The sequence below is a fragment of the Haliotis cracherodii genome, unplaced genomic scaffold (assembly GCF_022045235.1).
Source record: "Haliotis cracherodii isolate W230 unplaced genomic scaffold, xgHalCrac1.p SCAF_21, whole genome shotgun sequence".
Taxonomy (NCBI): Eukaryota; Metazoa; Mollusca; class Gastropoda; order Lepetellida; family Haliotidae; genus Haliotis; species Haliotis cracherodii.
In genome coordinates this window covers 10,714,110-10,732,766 of record NW_027266277.1, presented here as the reverse complement: position 1 = coordinate 10,732,766, position 18,657 = coordinate 10,714,110, and the positions used below count along the sequence as shown (strand labels likewise).

General features: G+C 40.2%; 1 protein-coding gene across 2 annotated transcripts in view; it reads left to right on the top strand.

Annotated features, from left to right (window-relative positions):
* LOC139470806 (zinc finger protein castor homolog 1-like) overlaps positions 1 to 18,657 on the top strand; it is a 52,549-nt gene extending 33,892 nt beyond the window's left edge. For both annotated transcript variants that reach the window (XM_071253096.1, XM_071253097.1), the window contains exons 3-11: positions 2,310 to 2,435; positions 6,249 to 6,393; positions 7,492 to 7,744; positions 8,126 to 8,342; positions 8,824 to 8,961; positions 9,143 to 9,761; positions 10,636 to 10,758; positions 11,747 to 11,864; positions 12,084 to 18,657. In XM_071253096.1, the coding sequence (XP_071109197.1) occupies positions 2,310 to 2,435; positions 6,249 to 6,393; positions 7,492 to 7,744; positions 8,126 to 8,342; positions 8,824 to 8,961; positions 9,143 to 9,761; positions 10,636 to 10,758; positions 11,747 to 11,864; positions 12,084 to 14,375 (4,031 nt within the window). In that variant the 3' untranslated portion in view covers positions 14,376 to 18,657. The remainder of the gene's footprint in view (positions 1 to 2,309; positions 2,436 to 6,248; positions 6,394 to 7,491; positions 7,745 to 8,125; positions 8,343 to 8,823; positions 8,962 to 9,142; positions 9,762 to 10,635; positions 10,759 to 11,746; positions 11,865 to 12,083) is intronic.

Below are 18,657 nucleotides of genomic sequence, written 5' to 3'. Positions count from 1 at the left end.
TGTGAAGCAAATCCTTTTTTATTGCTTGGTTATAAGCTTTCAATGTTACAATACTGTGTTGGATTTAGGATAGTGATAAACATTTGTTTGTGTTCCTAAGCTACTCTAAGGTTTTATTCTAACATTTTGCTCAAAACGTTTTTATGTAAGTTGTTAAGTGGATTAGGATCTTGTATTGTCAGATCGTGGGTTTGAATAACGGTTTTGTCCCGATTATGTTTCTAGGTATGTCAGCACCATACCAGAGCTTGTTGGTTTCACAAAAGTATTAAACGTATGAGACCTGCATCAATTCTGGCTTTCCTCCCACATTTAACTGACACACCATGATGTAACTGGAATAATGTTCAAAGCGGTGTTAAACCTAACTCACTCACTCTTGTATTGTCGGGTATTCTAATTATTTAAAAACATGTCAGTTAAATAGAATGGCACAGTAAATGGACATAATCTAGAAAGCTCGAGGATGAGAGTCATTAGCTCAACTTGAAAGGGAAATTATGGTGTTAAGCAGAGATATCTTTATGTCCTAGATAATTTTACATATTTGATCATAGCATGTGTGGAAAGAGATTTTTTGTTCCTAAATTGCTGGAGCTAAGGTCGCTGTGTCACTTTACCCTGCCGTTTGATAAGACCATAATTGCCCTGTTATCTGAAAACAAAGGTTTTGAATCAAAAATACAGTTTTAGGTTTCATGTGTGATTTTGTGTCCTGGACATGTGGTCTCCGACACACGATACTTCCCTCTTTCTGGAAATGTGAAACATCATCTTTCATTTCTTCTCCTGTCCTGCCTCTTTTGGGCTACAACTTGAACATATCTTTGTGCAAATATAACCAGCTAGTTGTAGAGATACTGTACACTGTATAAAACAGAGTGTGAAATTCTACCTCCCGTGGTTTCTGTGTTGTGTGGAGACTGAACTTTGAGTCAAATATTTTGAAAGTGTATGATTTCAGTGTGGTACATATTGTGTTTCATCAAGTGTAGCTTGAGTTTGTGTGGCTACATCTGTATCAAGATTCGCGTGATCATGACAAGCAGCGTCATTTGTGATGTTGTCACGGCTTATAAGCACTAGTTTGGAGTTTATGAAATGCAGCTAAACTGTGTATTAATTGATTCACATGGGCAATTTGTATAAAATAAAAATGTCAGTTTCACCCAAGTTATATATACAAGCATCTATATCAGCGATAGAAACTAACATGTTTAGCCCACTAGTCCTTATAATGATAACATATAGCAAAACCCTTAAAAAGGGCAAATTTCTACTTGTCCTCATGATACCTTCACTATTGGGTAGTTTGACAAAGACTACAGGACTAGTGCCAATTTCTAACGCTGTATATTTACGACCCAGATTAATAAAATTATTCAAATTGTTTTCTATCTGCAGACAGAAAAAATACAATTTTAAAAATATTTTGTTGTATTTTCTTCACCACCGGTTACCCTGTTAAGAATGATAAATTGACTTGAGACATAATCATTTGATACCTACAGTGGAGTGTCGCATATGGATCTAAGATGTTACACAAGTGTCTCATATTGTTCACAAATGTACAGAAGTGTCTCGTATAGATCACAGATCCATGGTCTAGTGGTAGAGCGCAAGACGTTAAAAGATGGTACTTGTTTTTACCCTGACTGATACTTGTTTTTACCCTGTCTGGTGCTCGGCATTGAGGTGATAAAACTAGGACTGGTCTGCTCGGAGTCAGTATATTGTCTGAGTGGGGTATTCATGTTAAACTGCGGCATGGTATCTCAGTGGGCTAGCACTATAAATTGGCATCAGTCTGGAATTGTACAAGCATCCACACGCACGGACGTGATGTTATACCCAATTTCACCTCAACTCACCTCACCTCACAGATGTACAGCAGTGTCTTGTAAATAAAGATGTAACAGAGATTAGGCTCTTTCATATTCATTCTAAGATTTAACACTCATATAAATCTGCAGAAGTGTGAACAAAGGTCAAAATATGTCCCCAGCGCTCAATTGTTTGTTGTAAATGGCCGCTAAATTTTGTCAGGTGGTCGGTTTGTTGACATGGTTGATAACAGGTTGTTGTACTCCAACATCTTTGGACGTTACTCATATCAACCACTAGTTGTTCTGGCCCAGACCTGATTAATTACAGGTGTCTATGATGTAGCTGGAAAATTGCTGACTGACCTTTAAGCAACAAACAAACAAATCGCATTGATCTGCAATGTTTTCTGAATTTTCTTCTATATTGATGTATGGAATGTTTTCTATGTAATTAGCAGTTGCATCTTTTTCTCTCTCTCTCAGGTCACCCGCATAGCACCCCTTCCCCCACCTCCAACCCCGCTACCACCTTCAAACCAATTGCACCCAGCATCAAACTCAGCCCTCCGCTCACCCAGTCTTCCTCATCTGCCACCCAGCACCATGCAGGTGAGTTGCTTCCCTTGGCTCAGCGTTTCACTCTATTGCTTTTGTTTTACATTTATCACAGTAGGAATATGTTGGCTGTGCTTTGAAGATAGATATATATCTTGTCATGTAGAAGTCAGGGCTAGTTTTAGAATGTCATCTCATAGGCTGTAAAGAAATATTACTGATAAGGGTAGAATGATTGCATGTAATAACTTTTCTATATTCACGTCAATGTAGTTTCTCTGTAGGGTTGACATTTCATGTGGTTTTTTTCAGCTTCCGTAATATGTGTGAGGGGCAAACCCCAAGGGCCTCAGGACCCCCCCCCCCCCTCCGTTAGGTTTGAACACTGAATATCTGTCTCATATAATGCATCGCAGCATGCTGTGTGTTAGATGATGATGTGATTGTACATCGCTGACACAAACAAGACAATCAGACAGACTAAAGACCACCAGTTGTACATATATATACATGATAAGAATCACACAATGCACATGCATCGCAGCATGCTGTGTGTTAGATGATGATGTGATTGTACATCGCTGACACAAACAAGACAATCAGACAGACTAAAGACCACCAGTTGTACATATATATACATGATAAGAATCACACAATGCACATGCATCGCAGCATGCTGTGTGTTAGATGATGATGTGATTGTACATCGCTGACACAAACAAGACAATCAGACAGACTAAAGACCACCAGTTGTACATATATATACATGATAAGAATCACACAATGCACATGCATCGCAGCATGCTGTGTGTTAGATGATGATGTGATTGTACATCGCTGACACAAACAAGACAATCAGACAGACTAAAGACCACCAGTTGTACATATATATACATGATAAGAATCTTGTGGCCGTCTCACACAATGCACATGCATCGCAGCATGCTGTGTGTTAGATGATGATGTGATTGTACATCGCTGACACAAACAAGACAATCAGACAGACTAAAGACCACCAGTTGTACATATATATACATGATAAGAATCTTGTGGCCGTCTCACACAATGCACATGCATCGCAGCATGCTGTGTGTTAGATGATGATGTGATTGTACATTGCTGACACAAACAAGACAATCAGACAGACTAAAGACCACCAGTTGTACATATATACATGATAAGAATCTTGTGGTCGTCTCACACAATGCACATGCATCGCAGCTTGCTGTGTGTTAGATGATGATGTGATTGTACATCGCTGACACAAACAAGACAATCAGACAGACTAAAGACCACCAGTTGTACATATATACATGATAAGAATCTTGTGGTCGTCTCACACAATGCACATGCATCGCAGCTTGCTGTGTGTTAGATGATGATGTGATTGTACATCGCTGACACAAACAAGACAATCAGACAGACTAAAGACCACCAGTTGTACATATATACATGATAAGAATCTTGTGGCCGTCTCACACAATGCACATGCATCGCAGCATGCTGTGTGTGTGTGTAGGGCCCTCAGCACCAAGTGGTGTGCGAGTAGTTCAAGTACCTCCCCCCACCTCCGACAGTTCACTGGGTTAGTGCCGCCAATTAAACTCAAGTCCAGTCGTTCACATTACGTGAAAAATTTGGAGGATGTTAAATGATTATTGTTCCTTTCAACCTATATTTCCCACATTCCTGTTTGACATTTATATTACACAATATGTGCTTGCTATATTTGGAATGTGGAACTCAATTTTCATCATGTAAGTTCGAATGAAAGCTTGAGTTATTCTTGGTGTGAAAGGTTCTAAATTTCAAATTATAATTGAAAGTAGAGGTCGTAGATTCAGTATCGGGTGATCAGCTGTTGCCGTTTATCATCTTACTTTATTGATTATATAATCATAGTTGTCACAAAATTGTATGAAAGTTTCAAAATGTTGACGTTATACTGTATATACATGAACTTTAATCAATATCACTTTATGATTAAATTAAAAAATATATATCAAGCCCTTAGACCCAGACTTTAAAACTATTTTGTCCAATATTTATTATCAGTGTTAGAAATTAGGGGAACATAGTGTATTTGAGGTTTTCTGCTATAGTATTCTAAACCAGGTTATTTTTTCATGTTTGGAAAAGAGAAGGACTATATTACTATATTTTTAAATTTTGAACATTGATAATGATTTCTTAAGTAATAATTACTGTACATTATATTTTGCACTTCTGTAGCCATATTTCCTGGATTATGTCAGCTTGTTTTGATTATTGTTTTCTAAGTGGTGTATAGGCAATGACCGCCTTCTGTGAAAGTGGACAAACAGAGACAGGGGATATTCATGGACAGGATAAGATGTACGAGTGTGTACCAAAGTAGGCTAATTGCCAGCTGTTTATAATGACTCTCCCACAATATTTCTCTCAAAGTCACTCTCAACGATGACATGCTTCTCACATTTCTCAACTCAGCGTTCTGCGGAACATTTTCAAATGCTTTATATCGCATTGTGTTCTATGCAAATGTCCTTAGTTACGCAAAGGAACGTGAGAATTGTTACATTGAAATTAAGTTTTTGTCAGTAAATGTGAGCTTTATGCAAGTCAGTTTTACGAGACTGCTATTGCCCAACTCTGAAAGGGGGCCGGCCTGACTGTTGGTTGTCTGGGAGATTATATATCAAGTATATGGGAATATATCATGTTTCAGCATGTATCAGGTCAAAGCCTACACTGTAGTCGGGGTAACCAATGCATGACATGTATAGTCATGAGTTAACCAGTTTCTAAGGAAATGATCAGCATTATAATGTAGTCTTGCTCATTATTCTCATGTCATGCTTATGGGTATGTGTGTAACATATCTCTTTCTTTAGTGAACTTTTGCATGCTGTAAGAAAGTACAGATGATATGGGCAATCTATAATATTCCTACCCAATATCAAATGTTCAGTTTTTGAATTTACGTTAGTAAATTCTCACATTTGACTCTACCAAGATGATTAATGTTTATCTTAGTTAAATGATGAAAATGGGGATGTCAAATTATTAATTATTAAGTCATAGCATGGTTTAATGAAAAAGGCTTAAGGATTATTGATCCTGAATTACATTAAGTAACACAAAACATTATCAAACTAGGTTATGGGATGGACAGACTTGCGTTTCCTTTAGCTTGAAGCAGTGTTTGAAAGTAGGCCTGAAAGTCCAGTGGTCCTTGTCATAGCCCTAATAATAACAGGTCAAGATTTAGGGGTCCCTTTATCCTTTACTCAAATGTTGTAGGAGCTACCTCAAGGACAGGGGACCCCCTTAATTTCTGTTCTATTGAAAGATTCCTAGGATCATGTGTTCAAATCTTAGATTTAACCCAAGCAGATCTTTGGCGTGTTATCTCGTACCTGTGCATACTTCTAGCTGTTTCACTTTGGGCTTTCGCAGTTTTATTAAGAATACACATAATGACTGAAACGTGTGTTTAACCCAACTCAATCACATGCTAGTGAGACCGCCTCTGTGGTCTAGTGAGTAGAGCGTCTGCCTGGACAGTCTGTGGTGTGATTCCCTTCAGTGTCATACCAAGAGACGTTTAAGGTGGAACTTGTTGTCACCCTGTCTGTTGTTTGAAATTGGGGGGATAAAACAAGGACTGGTCAGCTTTGAGTCAATATACTGTGTCTGAGTGTGGTAGCAATGTTAAAACTGTGCCATGGTATCTCAGTTTGCTAACACTATAAAACTGGCATGAATTGGGACTAGTACATGAACATGCACATGCACACATTGCTATATAAGTGCAATAATCTTGGACGCAACATTAAACACCATATCATCACCATCCCATCTTAATGAGTGACACGTCTATTTCAGGTTTGAAGTCGAGTCCATCCTCTAGTAAGTCAAACGTTGGTGGAGAGTTCTCCAAGTTCCGCCTGAATCCAGCTGGGCACAAACTGTCTCACGCCAGCTCCTCAGGGAAAACTTTCAACCCCGATTACACCAAGTATCTCAAGCGGTACGACACCATTTTGTCTTCATCTTGTTTGTCCTTGTTTAATGCCCTAATATTCCAGCTATATTACATCTTGTTGTTTAATGCCCGACTCAGTAATATGCCATATAGTTGATGATGGCCTGTAATTAATTACCAAACAAACCTGTGATTATTATTATGAACGACAACCCGTTCTTGACACGCTATCACGCTGACCACCTTATCCAATTTAGTTGCCCTTTACAACATGCAGTAGAGTACTGGGGACCAATTCTAGCCGGGAATTCCGATGGTTCCTCTTTTTGAATGTTAACTGTATCACAATAAGTGATACATATTACGTTTTAGGCCACAATAAATCAATTAGTAGATTTTAGGCCAAATATTAAAAAATGTTGGTTGGGAGGTATTTGATTAATTGGTTTACTGGTTTTAAAGAAATTGTTTAATGCATCTGTTTACATGATGGACGGATGTGAGTGAGTTTGATTTTCTGCCGCTTGTAGCAATATTCCAGCAATATCACGGCGGGGGACACCAGAAATGGGCTTCACATATTGTACCCATGTCGGGAATCGAACCCGGGTCTTCGGCGTGACGTGCGAACGCTTTAATCACCAGGCTACCCGACCGCCCCTATAGACAGATGTGATTCACATAAAACATGACTGTTTGGTAGACTATCTATATATAGTATTTTTAGCATATATTGTAAAGAAAGAATTGCTTGTAGGTACTGGGGCAATAAAATGATGTGATGGGGTGTTTGGTCGTGAGGCGGAAGGGGATGAGAATCAAATAATTATTTTATTGTTGTTTTTTTTTGTGTCCTTTATTTCATGTGCTGGTATACATACACTGGTTGATAACATTAGCTGAAAGGTAGAACACTGCATATTAACCAACAGAAAAAGAGTTTGATGAAAGTGTACCCTTTACATAAGGCGACCCCTTTCTACAGAATTTTCTGGTCCTTATCTACGGTCATATATGGTAACCTTTTATAGGGTTAATTCTGTCTGTCTAGAATAGAATAAAAGCATACTGAGGGATAATTGACAGACATGTTTGGCTATGATAGGTTCAGGGAAGGTGACATGGTCTCTCTGCTTGTTTCAGATTTCACAATGGCGAGGACTGTGGCGGCACCCACTGCAAGGACCTGGGCTACAGGGAGCACTACCACTGTATGGACTGCAGCTTCAAGGTGTTCGTCAAGAAGGAAGAGATGGTCCGGCACTTCAAGTGGCACAAGAAACGCGATGATTCCCTCCAACATGGCTTCCTCCGGTTCAGCCCCATGGATGACTGCAGCCAGAAGTTTGGGACCTGTACGCACAATGGACGCCAGACCCACTACCACTGTCTACAGGTCAGAAAGTTTTTAATTGACAGGAATCAAAGAAGTTAAACGGACACCCGATTCTTTCATATTACTATACTTACTGTTATTGCATGACAGATGAACTGTATTATTATGAAAGAATCAGGTGTCCTTTAACTTCGTTTTAGTAGTATATATGCAGTCACAATACTTTTATGGGTTACTTATTTAAATTTTGAAAATTTGAAATTAATTTTGAGAATTTCACTGTTCACATCAGTAGTTTGAAAATAAGTGATGTAACAATTCATAGTAATGACAATGAAGTAACTGACAGTAAGTGAGAAAGTCAAAACTTCTTTATTTCCTTAATGCATGCAGAGCTAGGATTGGTATTCAGCTCTATAATTGGGTGTTTGTTTCCTACAGCCTGGCTGTGACAAAGTCTACATCAGCACATCGGATGTGCAGATGCATGCTAATTACCATCGCAAGGACTCCGCTATCATCATGGAAGGTTTCCAACGATTCCGCGCCACGGAGGATTGTGGGACTCCGTCATGTCAATTCTATGGTCAACGCACAACACATTTCCACTGTCGACGAACAAGCTGCAAATTTACTTTCAAGAACAAAGCTGACATGGGTATGACAGAGTTATCTCCCTTTATTCTCCCGTCTCATTTGATAATCCTGGCAATGAAATGATACAGTTTCATACCTTGAAAGAGTCAAATGAGGTTATTTGAGTGTCTTTAGAATTTAGGTTATCAATGACAGTTGATTCATATGAAAATGGTCCCTGGATAGTTGAGGACTTAAATGTCTATTGTATATCGCCATTCTATTTCAATAAATACTCTGCACATATTGGACACCATTGCTTCGAATTGGAAGACATGTCATCTTCTCTATTGCTCCTGTCTCTAACCTAGCACAGATTTCCTCTCGGTCTTGAGATTGATTTGACTGGATGGCAATTTTCCATTGTGCTATTTAAGTTGGACTCAAAACAAGATATGGTGGCAAATGGGTCCAGAGTATTTTTTCAAAATAGAATGGAAATTTAATGCTGTAGATAATGGAATATGGAAGTCAGCTAGTGTATGTGACTGCCTGTGTTACAGAGAAGCACAAGAGCTACCATCAGAAGGACGAGATCCTGGGGCGGGATGGGTTCAAGAAATTCATGAAGTACGAGCACTGTTCCTACAAGGCTTGCAGGTTTTCCAAAATCAGCAACCATATTCATTGCATCAGACCAGGTGAGTCTTTGAAGGCTGTTCTACTTACTCGTTTAGCTAAAAGGAGCTGTACTGAAGTTATCTATAGTTAAGATCACAGGAATACAAATTGCAAAGTTGATGAAGATTTGCTTTCTGAATGTTCAGAGATTGTGACACATGTATCAGTGGCATGCGCTTACATTCACCTCTTTACTTGCAGGTTGCAACTATGTGCTGCACTCAACAGCTCAGCTGTATTCCCACAAACGTAAACACGAACGTCGGGACTTTGAGAACGCTTACCGCAACTTCCGGCAGGTCCAGAAGTCAACAACCCCCCAGCCTCGCCCTGCTCAACAGGTGATGAGCTCCTTACAAGGGGTCTCTGCTCTGTCCGGTGCTGGGCAGATTCTGGCGCAGGTGCCCATGACAATGGGGACAAGCCTGGCCCATCAGGTCGTGCCCTCCATGTCTCTGCCTGTTAAGATCAAGACAGAAATGGAATCACCCAAAGGGAAAAAGTCTGACAGCGGGAACAGTAATAGCATGTCTCCTCCAATCATGGAGAGGAAGGTCAAGGTCAAGCTTGAGCCGAAAGAGGTCAAGGACACCATGAGACTGGACCATAGTTCAGGGCTGTTGAATCATGCAGCCATTGTCTCTGAGGAAAAGCTGAATGATTCACTGACCCTGCCAATCCCGTCTGCCATTAGTCCCCAGAAGGATAGCTCCAATCCCCCATCGTCCGGTGAGAACACACCATCACACGGCATTGAACTGATACGTCCATCTCCGGAGAAGAGAGAGAAGGATGAGTCCTGGAAGGCCTATCTTATCAGGTAACTTTAGTTCATGCCAAAACTGTCGGGCCCAACTTTCCCTACTGCATTATTATGCCCCCAAACTAAAAGGGCAGGTGTTATAGTTATATCAAGGAATTCCGTCCTTCCGGGGACAGTTTGTTTTTGTCTAACCTATGACTTGGAAAGCTACTGCGTAGATTCTTTTCAAACTATTTCTTTACCAATAGGAGAGGTGCAGTTCAAGCTTTGAATTAAATTTTTGGATTTTCTGGGAAAAAACCCCAGCTATTTTGAATGTTTTTACCTAAACATATGTGTGACCTATAACTCGAAAGCTACTCATGGATTTTTTTCAAATTCAAGGAACACTTTCTGTACTAATAGGATAGGTGCAGTGATTTGATAAGTGGATTTTCGGCTGATGTTGGAGTCAAGGTCGGGGTATTAGTGAGCCCTGCTCACTTTTAGCCAAGTTTTCAGTAGATTTTACGTAGTTTCTTCTGATATCTTGTTATATGAAAACCGTCTCTTTCAAATAACCCGTGAATAAAGTATTTTGAAAGTTTGATGAAAGTAAGCTACATTAATCTGTTCATAAAGTCATTAAGCTGAAAAATAAATACTGCTAGTACTGTGCAGAGTTGCGTCCATTGGGCACGCCAGAAACTTATGATTGTGGGTACGAATCCCTGTTCGCCCCGATTATGTTTCTAGGTTTGTCAGTACCATACACGTGCTTGTGGGTTTCGCCGAAGTGGTAAACGTCTGAGACCTGCATCACTTCAGGCTTTCCTCCCACATTAAGCTGACATGCCGTGATATAATTGGAATACTGTTAAAAGCGGCCTTAAAACCCAACTCACTCACTCACAACCAACTAGTTATTAACATCGATGTGTTGTGCATTCAGGTACACGGCCAATGACCCCTGCAACTCCCGCTGCCAGTATCTGTACAAGGACCACTACCACTGCAGGGTGGATGGATGTCAGGTCCTCTTCCGATCCAAGGACGGGGTGCGAGAACATGCCAAGTGAGTTACATATTTCCGCCTCTTATGTAGTACCTCAGTGCTTTCAACATACTCCGGTAGCTGCATTCCTATTGGATGTGGGGTGGTCGGGGAGCCTATAGTTAAAGCATTCGCTCGTCGCGCCGAAGACCTGGGTTCGATTCCTGACATGGGTACAATGTGTGAAGCCAATTTGTGGTGTCCCCCGCCGTGATATTGCTGGAATATTGCTAAAAGCGGCATAAAACCAAACTCACTCACTCATTCCTATTGGATGCCAGCTTCCACTGGTCGTGGGTTCCGATCAGAATCCAATATTTTTATGATCCATGTTCTTGTTGGTTTCACCAACATGGTAATGTCTGATATCTGCATCACTTTGTTTTCCTCCTATCTTAAGCTGACACGCTGTGATCAGGGTTAGAACTAAAATGTAATGTTAAATCAGTGAGGAAACTGGGAAATTTGTGCCAACCTGCAGGTCTTTGTACTAGCCCCAGACTTGTGGGCAGTGTTAATTTGATGATGTTCCTGAAATGCTGTTCAAAGTGGTGTTTTTCTCAATTTAATACTGATTCATAAGAGAACAATAGATGAAAGGATGGTGAGGTGGTCTGTTGCTTAAGGTTCTTCCTTAAAGACCAGGGTTTGATACATGTGTATGTCCCATTCTTGGTGTACCATGTGATATTGCCAGAATATTGCTTAAAGTAAAAGGTGACTATGCTTGTCGTGAGAAGCGACTAACGGGATCAGGTGGTCAGGCTCGCTGACTTGGTTGCGTGGATTGATGATTATTATATCAATCACTGAATTGTCTGTTACAGACCACCGCCATATAGCTGGAATTTTGCTGAGTGCGGCAAACAAACAAACAAAGCTTAAAGGGGCAAAAATCAATACTCACTCTCATGTCCTTTATACCCCTCTTCACCACATATGTGTGCTGATGTTGCTTGCCTTATCGTTTTTTTCCATGGATGTGCTGAAAAGTGTTTCTGTGTTTTAGGTTCCATGAAATCCAGGACCGTATCACACCTCTTGTGTATCTGATGTATGAGGAGCTGCAGGCATGTCCCCAGAGCTGCCAGCTCAACCTCAAACAGAAGCACTACCACTGCAACTGGGTATGTACATACAATATATCAGTGTTGAATAGAAGAGAAAGCTATGAAGCTTTGTTATTGGATTCATGAACAATATTTCCTATAAACATTCTCTAAACATAAAATGATAATACTTATTGTTTTCGTCAAGATTCAATATTTGAGGTAGAAGAAATGAAACAACAATGAAATGAAAGACTAAAAAAATATAAAAAATAAAAATAATCATTCTGTTTTCAGACTGGGTGTTCCCATGCTATTCCCCACACCGGCCCAGCATTTGCCCGACTTGAACATTACCGCATCCATGAGTATGCCAAGGCTTCAGGTGGAAAAGGCAAGTTTGGTAATTCCAAGGATGACGAATTCTCAAAGCGAAGACGAGGTCGCCCTCCCAAGTATCCCAGGACTGAAATCCCAACTGTTCCGAAAGTGGAACTGCCAGAATCAGTGATCCAGGAATCTGTGAGACTGTACTCAGAGGGGAAGTTTGACCCAACGGCTGAGGTCATTAATGGATTCAAGCACTTCACATCGGATGAGCCCTGTCCGGACACACAGTGCATGTATTACATGAAGGATCACTTCCACTGTGCCCGACCTCGGTGTCATCATGCCACCGACAGGATGGATGTTCTCAACCTTCATGCAAAAGACTTTCACAACTTCGTCAACATCTTAGAAGGCTTTGAGTTCTTTGACCGAAATATTGACTGCCGACGTCCTCACTGTCACAACAACCGTGCTAATCGCCACTTCCATTGCCTGAAGCCCAAATGTGACTACTCATTCGTCCGGCACAGCACTATGGTACAGCATGACAGAAAACACAAGATGCCACCAGTTCCCAAAATTGCCCCAGTCCCAGCCTCAGCTAAGAAGGAGGTCTCCAATTTCATCCCCATCGTCCCAGCAGTCCCAGGATTACAGCTTGATCCGAAGAACAAGAACGTTGTTAAGGCAGCTGGCACCTTCTACCCAATGTCTCCCCTGACTGACGTACGCGGTACAGCTCCTGGCACAGTCTTCAGCCAACATCTGTCCTTGAGCATGGCTAGCAATCTCACAATGGCCAATACCCTCAGCACCCAGGCTATGATGGCTCAGCCCCTACCGTCAACCATCTCCGCACTTCCTACCAACATGTCGACTTTGTTCATGGCTGGGGGACAGTTGCAGCTTCCCATGGCCAGCGCCATGCCCCTTACAGTGCTGCTACAACAAAAAGGGCTCACCCCTCCCCAACCAAACTGGGGTCAGATGAGAAGCAAGATGCATTATGCTCTCAACTCGAACTGTGGACGGCCGTTCTGCAAGCTGAAGAAAAAGGATCATTATCACTGTCTGGAGTGTAACCAAGCTTTCTCCGACCCAGCAAGGTTGCGCTGTCACATGGGAAAACACGGTCTTAGATTCCGAAGATCTGAGTCTGGAGGGAGAGCAGGCAAACATGTACACCTTATGCCCAAACCTGCTCCAATGGCAGGTCTGGACCTCTCCAACACTGCACAGCTTGTTGAGGAGGAGGTGGATGAGGAGGAGGAAGAAGAGGAGGAGATTGCTGAGGAAGATGAGCAGCAAGAAGGCAGCTTTGAGCTCTCGGCATCATCATCTCTCAACCTCAACCCAGAGGCTTTTGCTAACATGCTGCAAAGGAGACAGACTCTCGGATCCGACAACAGCAGCGAGGAGATTGAGGACGAGGAGGAGGAGGACATAAATGGGAACAGTATGGATGAGACGCTTGTAGAAGAGGCCACGAATGGAAGCGACTCCTACAACTACAGTTATGACAGCTATGATGATGGTCCTCTGGTGGTTGATGAAGGGCAAGGGTCAGACGCTGGTAATGAGGATGCAGAGGAGCCAGAGGTTGGGCTCAATCTGTCCATTTCGCGTCGATCAGGACGAAAACGAATAGCTACAAGGCATGAAGATTTCATCGACAGTGATATGTTGATGGCCAAGCAGAGAAGATTGTCAAGCCCGCAGAGCTCAAAAGATCAAGTTGTCATCCCAGAGGGGTTTACCAAACATCGGTCTGGTGATGATTGTGGATATACCACCTGCACCTACCGTCAGAGCTCCACCCATTATCACTGTATGAGGGAGGACTGTGGGTATGGTTTCAGTGATAGAACACGCTTCATCCAGCATGTGCTACGACACGAAAGACTTGATAACATAATGGGTGGGGAGTTCTACCACTTTCGCTCATCTGTGGCGTGTGGAAGCTCTGATTGCGAACTGTCTATAAAGTCATCACACTTTCACTGTCTGAAGTGCCCATTCGCTTGTGCCGACTCCAGCAAAGTTCAAGCTCACCGTAAATATCATAGCAAGATGGACAGTATTGCATCCAATGGCTTTCAGAAGTTCACTGGCAATGAAGACTGCAGGAATACCATGTGCTCCTACTACAAGAAGCAGACTCACTACCACTGCACATTCCCGTCGTGTCACTATGCCGTCCTTGGCCCGGCACAGATGGCAGCCCATAAGGCGAAACACCCTCAGGAAGAGCTCAACTGAAGAGATTGTGATGAACAATGTTACACTTTACACAGCATTGTTACAACATGGGGACCATTGATACAATGTTACATCGTCACTGCGCCACTGCTGACACTAGAATATGCAACGCTGTTGCAGAAGAGTTGAAGTATATTTTTTGCAACACCATCACTGCTGATAATACCCATGGACTGTTCCCATTCCTTTGTTAAGTTTATTGTTGATTTGTTTTGACTTAAATCACGACTGCTGCATCGGTTTACAAACAGTGACGTCCTACTCTGCTGATGAACAACCTTTTCCTGGACCTGTTTCCATGGCAACCTTTACATAGGATCTGCTTCCATGGCAACCGTCAAGGAATCTAATTTCCTGGGCAGCAGAAACAGTTGGTCATGTTTCTTGTTTTGTTAAGTTTCTTTCATGAAGTCACGTAGACAAAGATTTCCAGTGTGACTATAATAATCTTTATGTGTACAATATTTTGCTATTTTATACTGACGTGTATTATGTGAGTTATGTATGTTATATGACCAGTATTTCCGGTCTAGCCGGCCATGCCCACAGGGAAGCAAACAATCTTGCCTCCACACATACCTAGGTTATGTCAAGCAGACATATTTTCTATACTGCTGCAGCAAATGGCTTATACTGTCTCCTGTCCATTATATCTTAATATTGATGTAACAAGTCATATTACATGTGATACATCTTCCCTACTGCTGGTGTCATGCAAATTCTGCTGTATTGATGGCTGTAGCAGGATTTTCTATTGGCAGATGGCCTGTCAATCACTTGTTGAAAAGAATGCTGGTATATTATTGGTTGAGTAACAATCAGTCATGTTGATTTCACTGCTACTAATACTGTGACAATGGCCAGTGATAACCAAGGTCTTCAATTTTAGGAGGCCATTTGACTCATAATTTCAGAGCATAGTTTCTGTGATATATTTTCTTCAAATCAGTGTATATTCTCTGATATCAGTGGATAGTTCAAGATGTACTCCGGATTTATGCAACTGTTTATATTATGCTTCATAAACTGCTGAATTTATGCTGGTGTTTGCATATTTGATTACTTTGAGCAATAAATTGGACAATTTTTCAAATATTATTGAGTACTAGTGCTTTTTGCCTTTTTTTTTTACAAAAGGGGAGAAACTCCTTATTACCTCTTTGACTAAATAGTTTTTTATTCCACAAAAAATCAATATGTGTGGAGGCCAGATCCTGCAATATCTGTAATATAATGGCTTGGTCACATGATCACAAGATGTCCCAGAGTCATCCAAACATAGTTTACTTAATGTACAAATTCCTTTGTTGCCTCAGTACCTATCAAGTCATGTAGACGTTGTACCCTTGTAATCCCTATCTAGAGGTTTGTATCGAGATATTTCTGTATAGTCAGTGAGTTATATTTCAGAACTGTTACGTGGTAGTCATTTACTAATCTGCAGGAGTAATTATTTAGATGTACCTATGTGGCTGTATAAATGTACAGAGATAACAGCAGCATGCTGAGACTGTTTATATTGTATTTATTCAATACAGAGGACTATTGAAACTGTGATCATTAATACATTATTTTAGTGAACATGGCAATATGCTATCTGAGATCACCGCTGAGAGTCACTGCAAGTCTGAGGCGTGTGCAGCACTCAGACGGACCCTCCCTGTCTATGCAACCATTTTAGCTGAATAGTCCACCATAAAGGTCTTAATCACAATCCGTCTTGGGGCTCCCTCGTCCAGTGGCTTGATATACACAGGGTGTGTATGCCTATCAGTAGCATGAAGCCAGGGTCCTGATCACGAAGTGTTCGTAACGCTAGGATGATCGTAACTCCTATACTTTAACATAGACTTACGACAGTCGTAGCGCTACGAACACTTTGTGGCCTCGATCCACAGAGTGTTTGTAGCACTACAATATTAGTAAGCCTACGTTTAACTATATGGTTATGATAGGTCGTAACGCTGCAAAAACTTTGTGGATCAGGACCCAGGTCCAGTTAAATATGTACCAGGATAGTAAACTTAGCTAGGAGCCATGTTTATGAGATAAATGTTTTGACAATTTATGACAAGAAACTAGTTCTCATTGAAACCGATTTAACTCTGACTACTTTAACTGGATATTTTGTCTGATTTGTAGTGGCACTGGTGTGATGTCACCACGCTAATTGTATCGAACTACGGATAACTTGATGTATTTTTTATGATCCAAAGAATTTCTAGTGAACAAGGAATAGTTGTACACTTGGCATGATAGGATTGTGTCCATAGTGATACTATGATATGAACTTTACCTAGAATATTCTCATTTTGTACTGAAAAGATCATTTGTGCATTTCATATTACAGAAAGCATTGTGTAAGCCTGAAATATACCTTGTTGGTTGAGCACGATATATATTATTTTGTGGCCCATTATCACGCTGTGTATTGTTATAATACAAGGAAATTTGCTGAGTTTGCAGATATTTCATTGTGTGTTAAGATTTTGCTCAGATTTCATTTCGTGAAAAAGTGTTTGATACAGTTTCATCCCAAACACCAGCTTTTGATACTGCATGAAATGAGACAATAGGATGTGTGAGTAACCGATGTGATGCCTGAAGCTGAGTTAGGTGGAAGATTGTGTGTGTACTCGTGGAGTGTTGGGCCCCGAAATGTGTGTCTTATTCAATGTACTTATGGCCTCTTGACTTTCATCCCCTCACGAATGATGTACAGACAGTGTTATTGTATATAATATAACAGAATTTAAAATAAAGTCTATATATTCAACTAAACAAATCCTGCAAGATCCTATTTTCTAGATATGTCACTGTCAGCTAGACTAGACCTGTTTTTTGTTCCATGAATCCAGTTCATTCCATTGTCAAATACCATTCCTACCCAATTCTCAGCAGCATTGATTAGAGTCATGTATCTTGTGAGGAAATTGCTTGTTGTGAATGTTAGTGCTTTTATAAGATCATGAATCTTTATCATTCTCCAGAATATTTTCTTTGTTCTAAATGACACTGCTATGCCTTTTTTTTAAAGATTTCATTTGTTTTAGATCCAGTATAGATTTGGATGTTGCCTCCTTAATTCAAATTTTGGTTAATCAATAGTAATTATGAATAGTACAGATATGATTTTGTTTGACTCTGTTCATTACATGCATTCTAAGCTGTGTAAAGAAAAATTTTGAGTACCGTATTCGACGTAATAAGCACCCAAGGCGCTCTCAAAATTAGAAATAGGTGGCTCTTATTAGAATATAATTTTGGTGAGAAAAAAAAAAGTTAAAAGATCGTAAATTTCGTGGTTTATGCTGACAGCCTGAAATAATACTAAAGAAAAGTGTGTGCGTGTTATACACAACAGATATATTTTCCAGAATTTAATTGCCCATAATTAAGGGTGCATATAACACGAATAAATGAGTCTTGTGTACATTGATCAATTGGAAGGGGTGCTAATTGGGATTGTTCACTAGCTAATATATTAGCAAATATCGCCTTGGGCGCTTATTAGAGCGGGGTGCTTATTACATCAAATATGGTCAGTGCACTTAGTTGATTTCAAATAATAGAGCCTTAAGATGGTTAATTTTGTCCCAGTAAATGGAATATTAAGAGTAGTTTTAGTACCCTTCTTGGCTGCTTCTTAGGAGAACATTTGGAAAATCTCCCAGAGATCAATTATATTTAGTGTTATAATGAATATACTCATGATACAGATGAATCTTAAAAGTTACTAACATTATATTATACATTCCATGTCAGTCAGTTCAACAATTAACCAATATAATAGCTGTAATTTATTTTATTTATTTCATACTTATATCAGCGAAGTCATTTATTGTTACCAGTACATTTGTCGTTGAACATTTTCTTTGATTTTTTTATTCACGCTTTCTCTGGAATATCTAGCCTAATATTTATGTCTTGTACCAAGTTTCTGTAATGTAATTTAATTTTTGTGCCAAATTTTGTTTTTGTAATGAGTGATAACTTTCTCAGCACTGCGTATGTACTGCTGGTTTCAGTGTGTCACTGTTTGATAGTGCCCTAGGAACATGCTTATTGCAATGTCTTGATGTGTAGCATAGACGTTGTGTGGTAGAGTTGATGTAGAATAAACATTTCTCTTTGTGTAATCCCCCTCATTCAGATATTGTTTAGTAGAAAATTAAGATATTTTGCAATACACAATAAGACTGTATTGTAGGATATGACAAAATGATATTTACTTTTGAAATCAGATACTGTTCTGGTACATGTATTTCTTTGTAGGATAAAA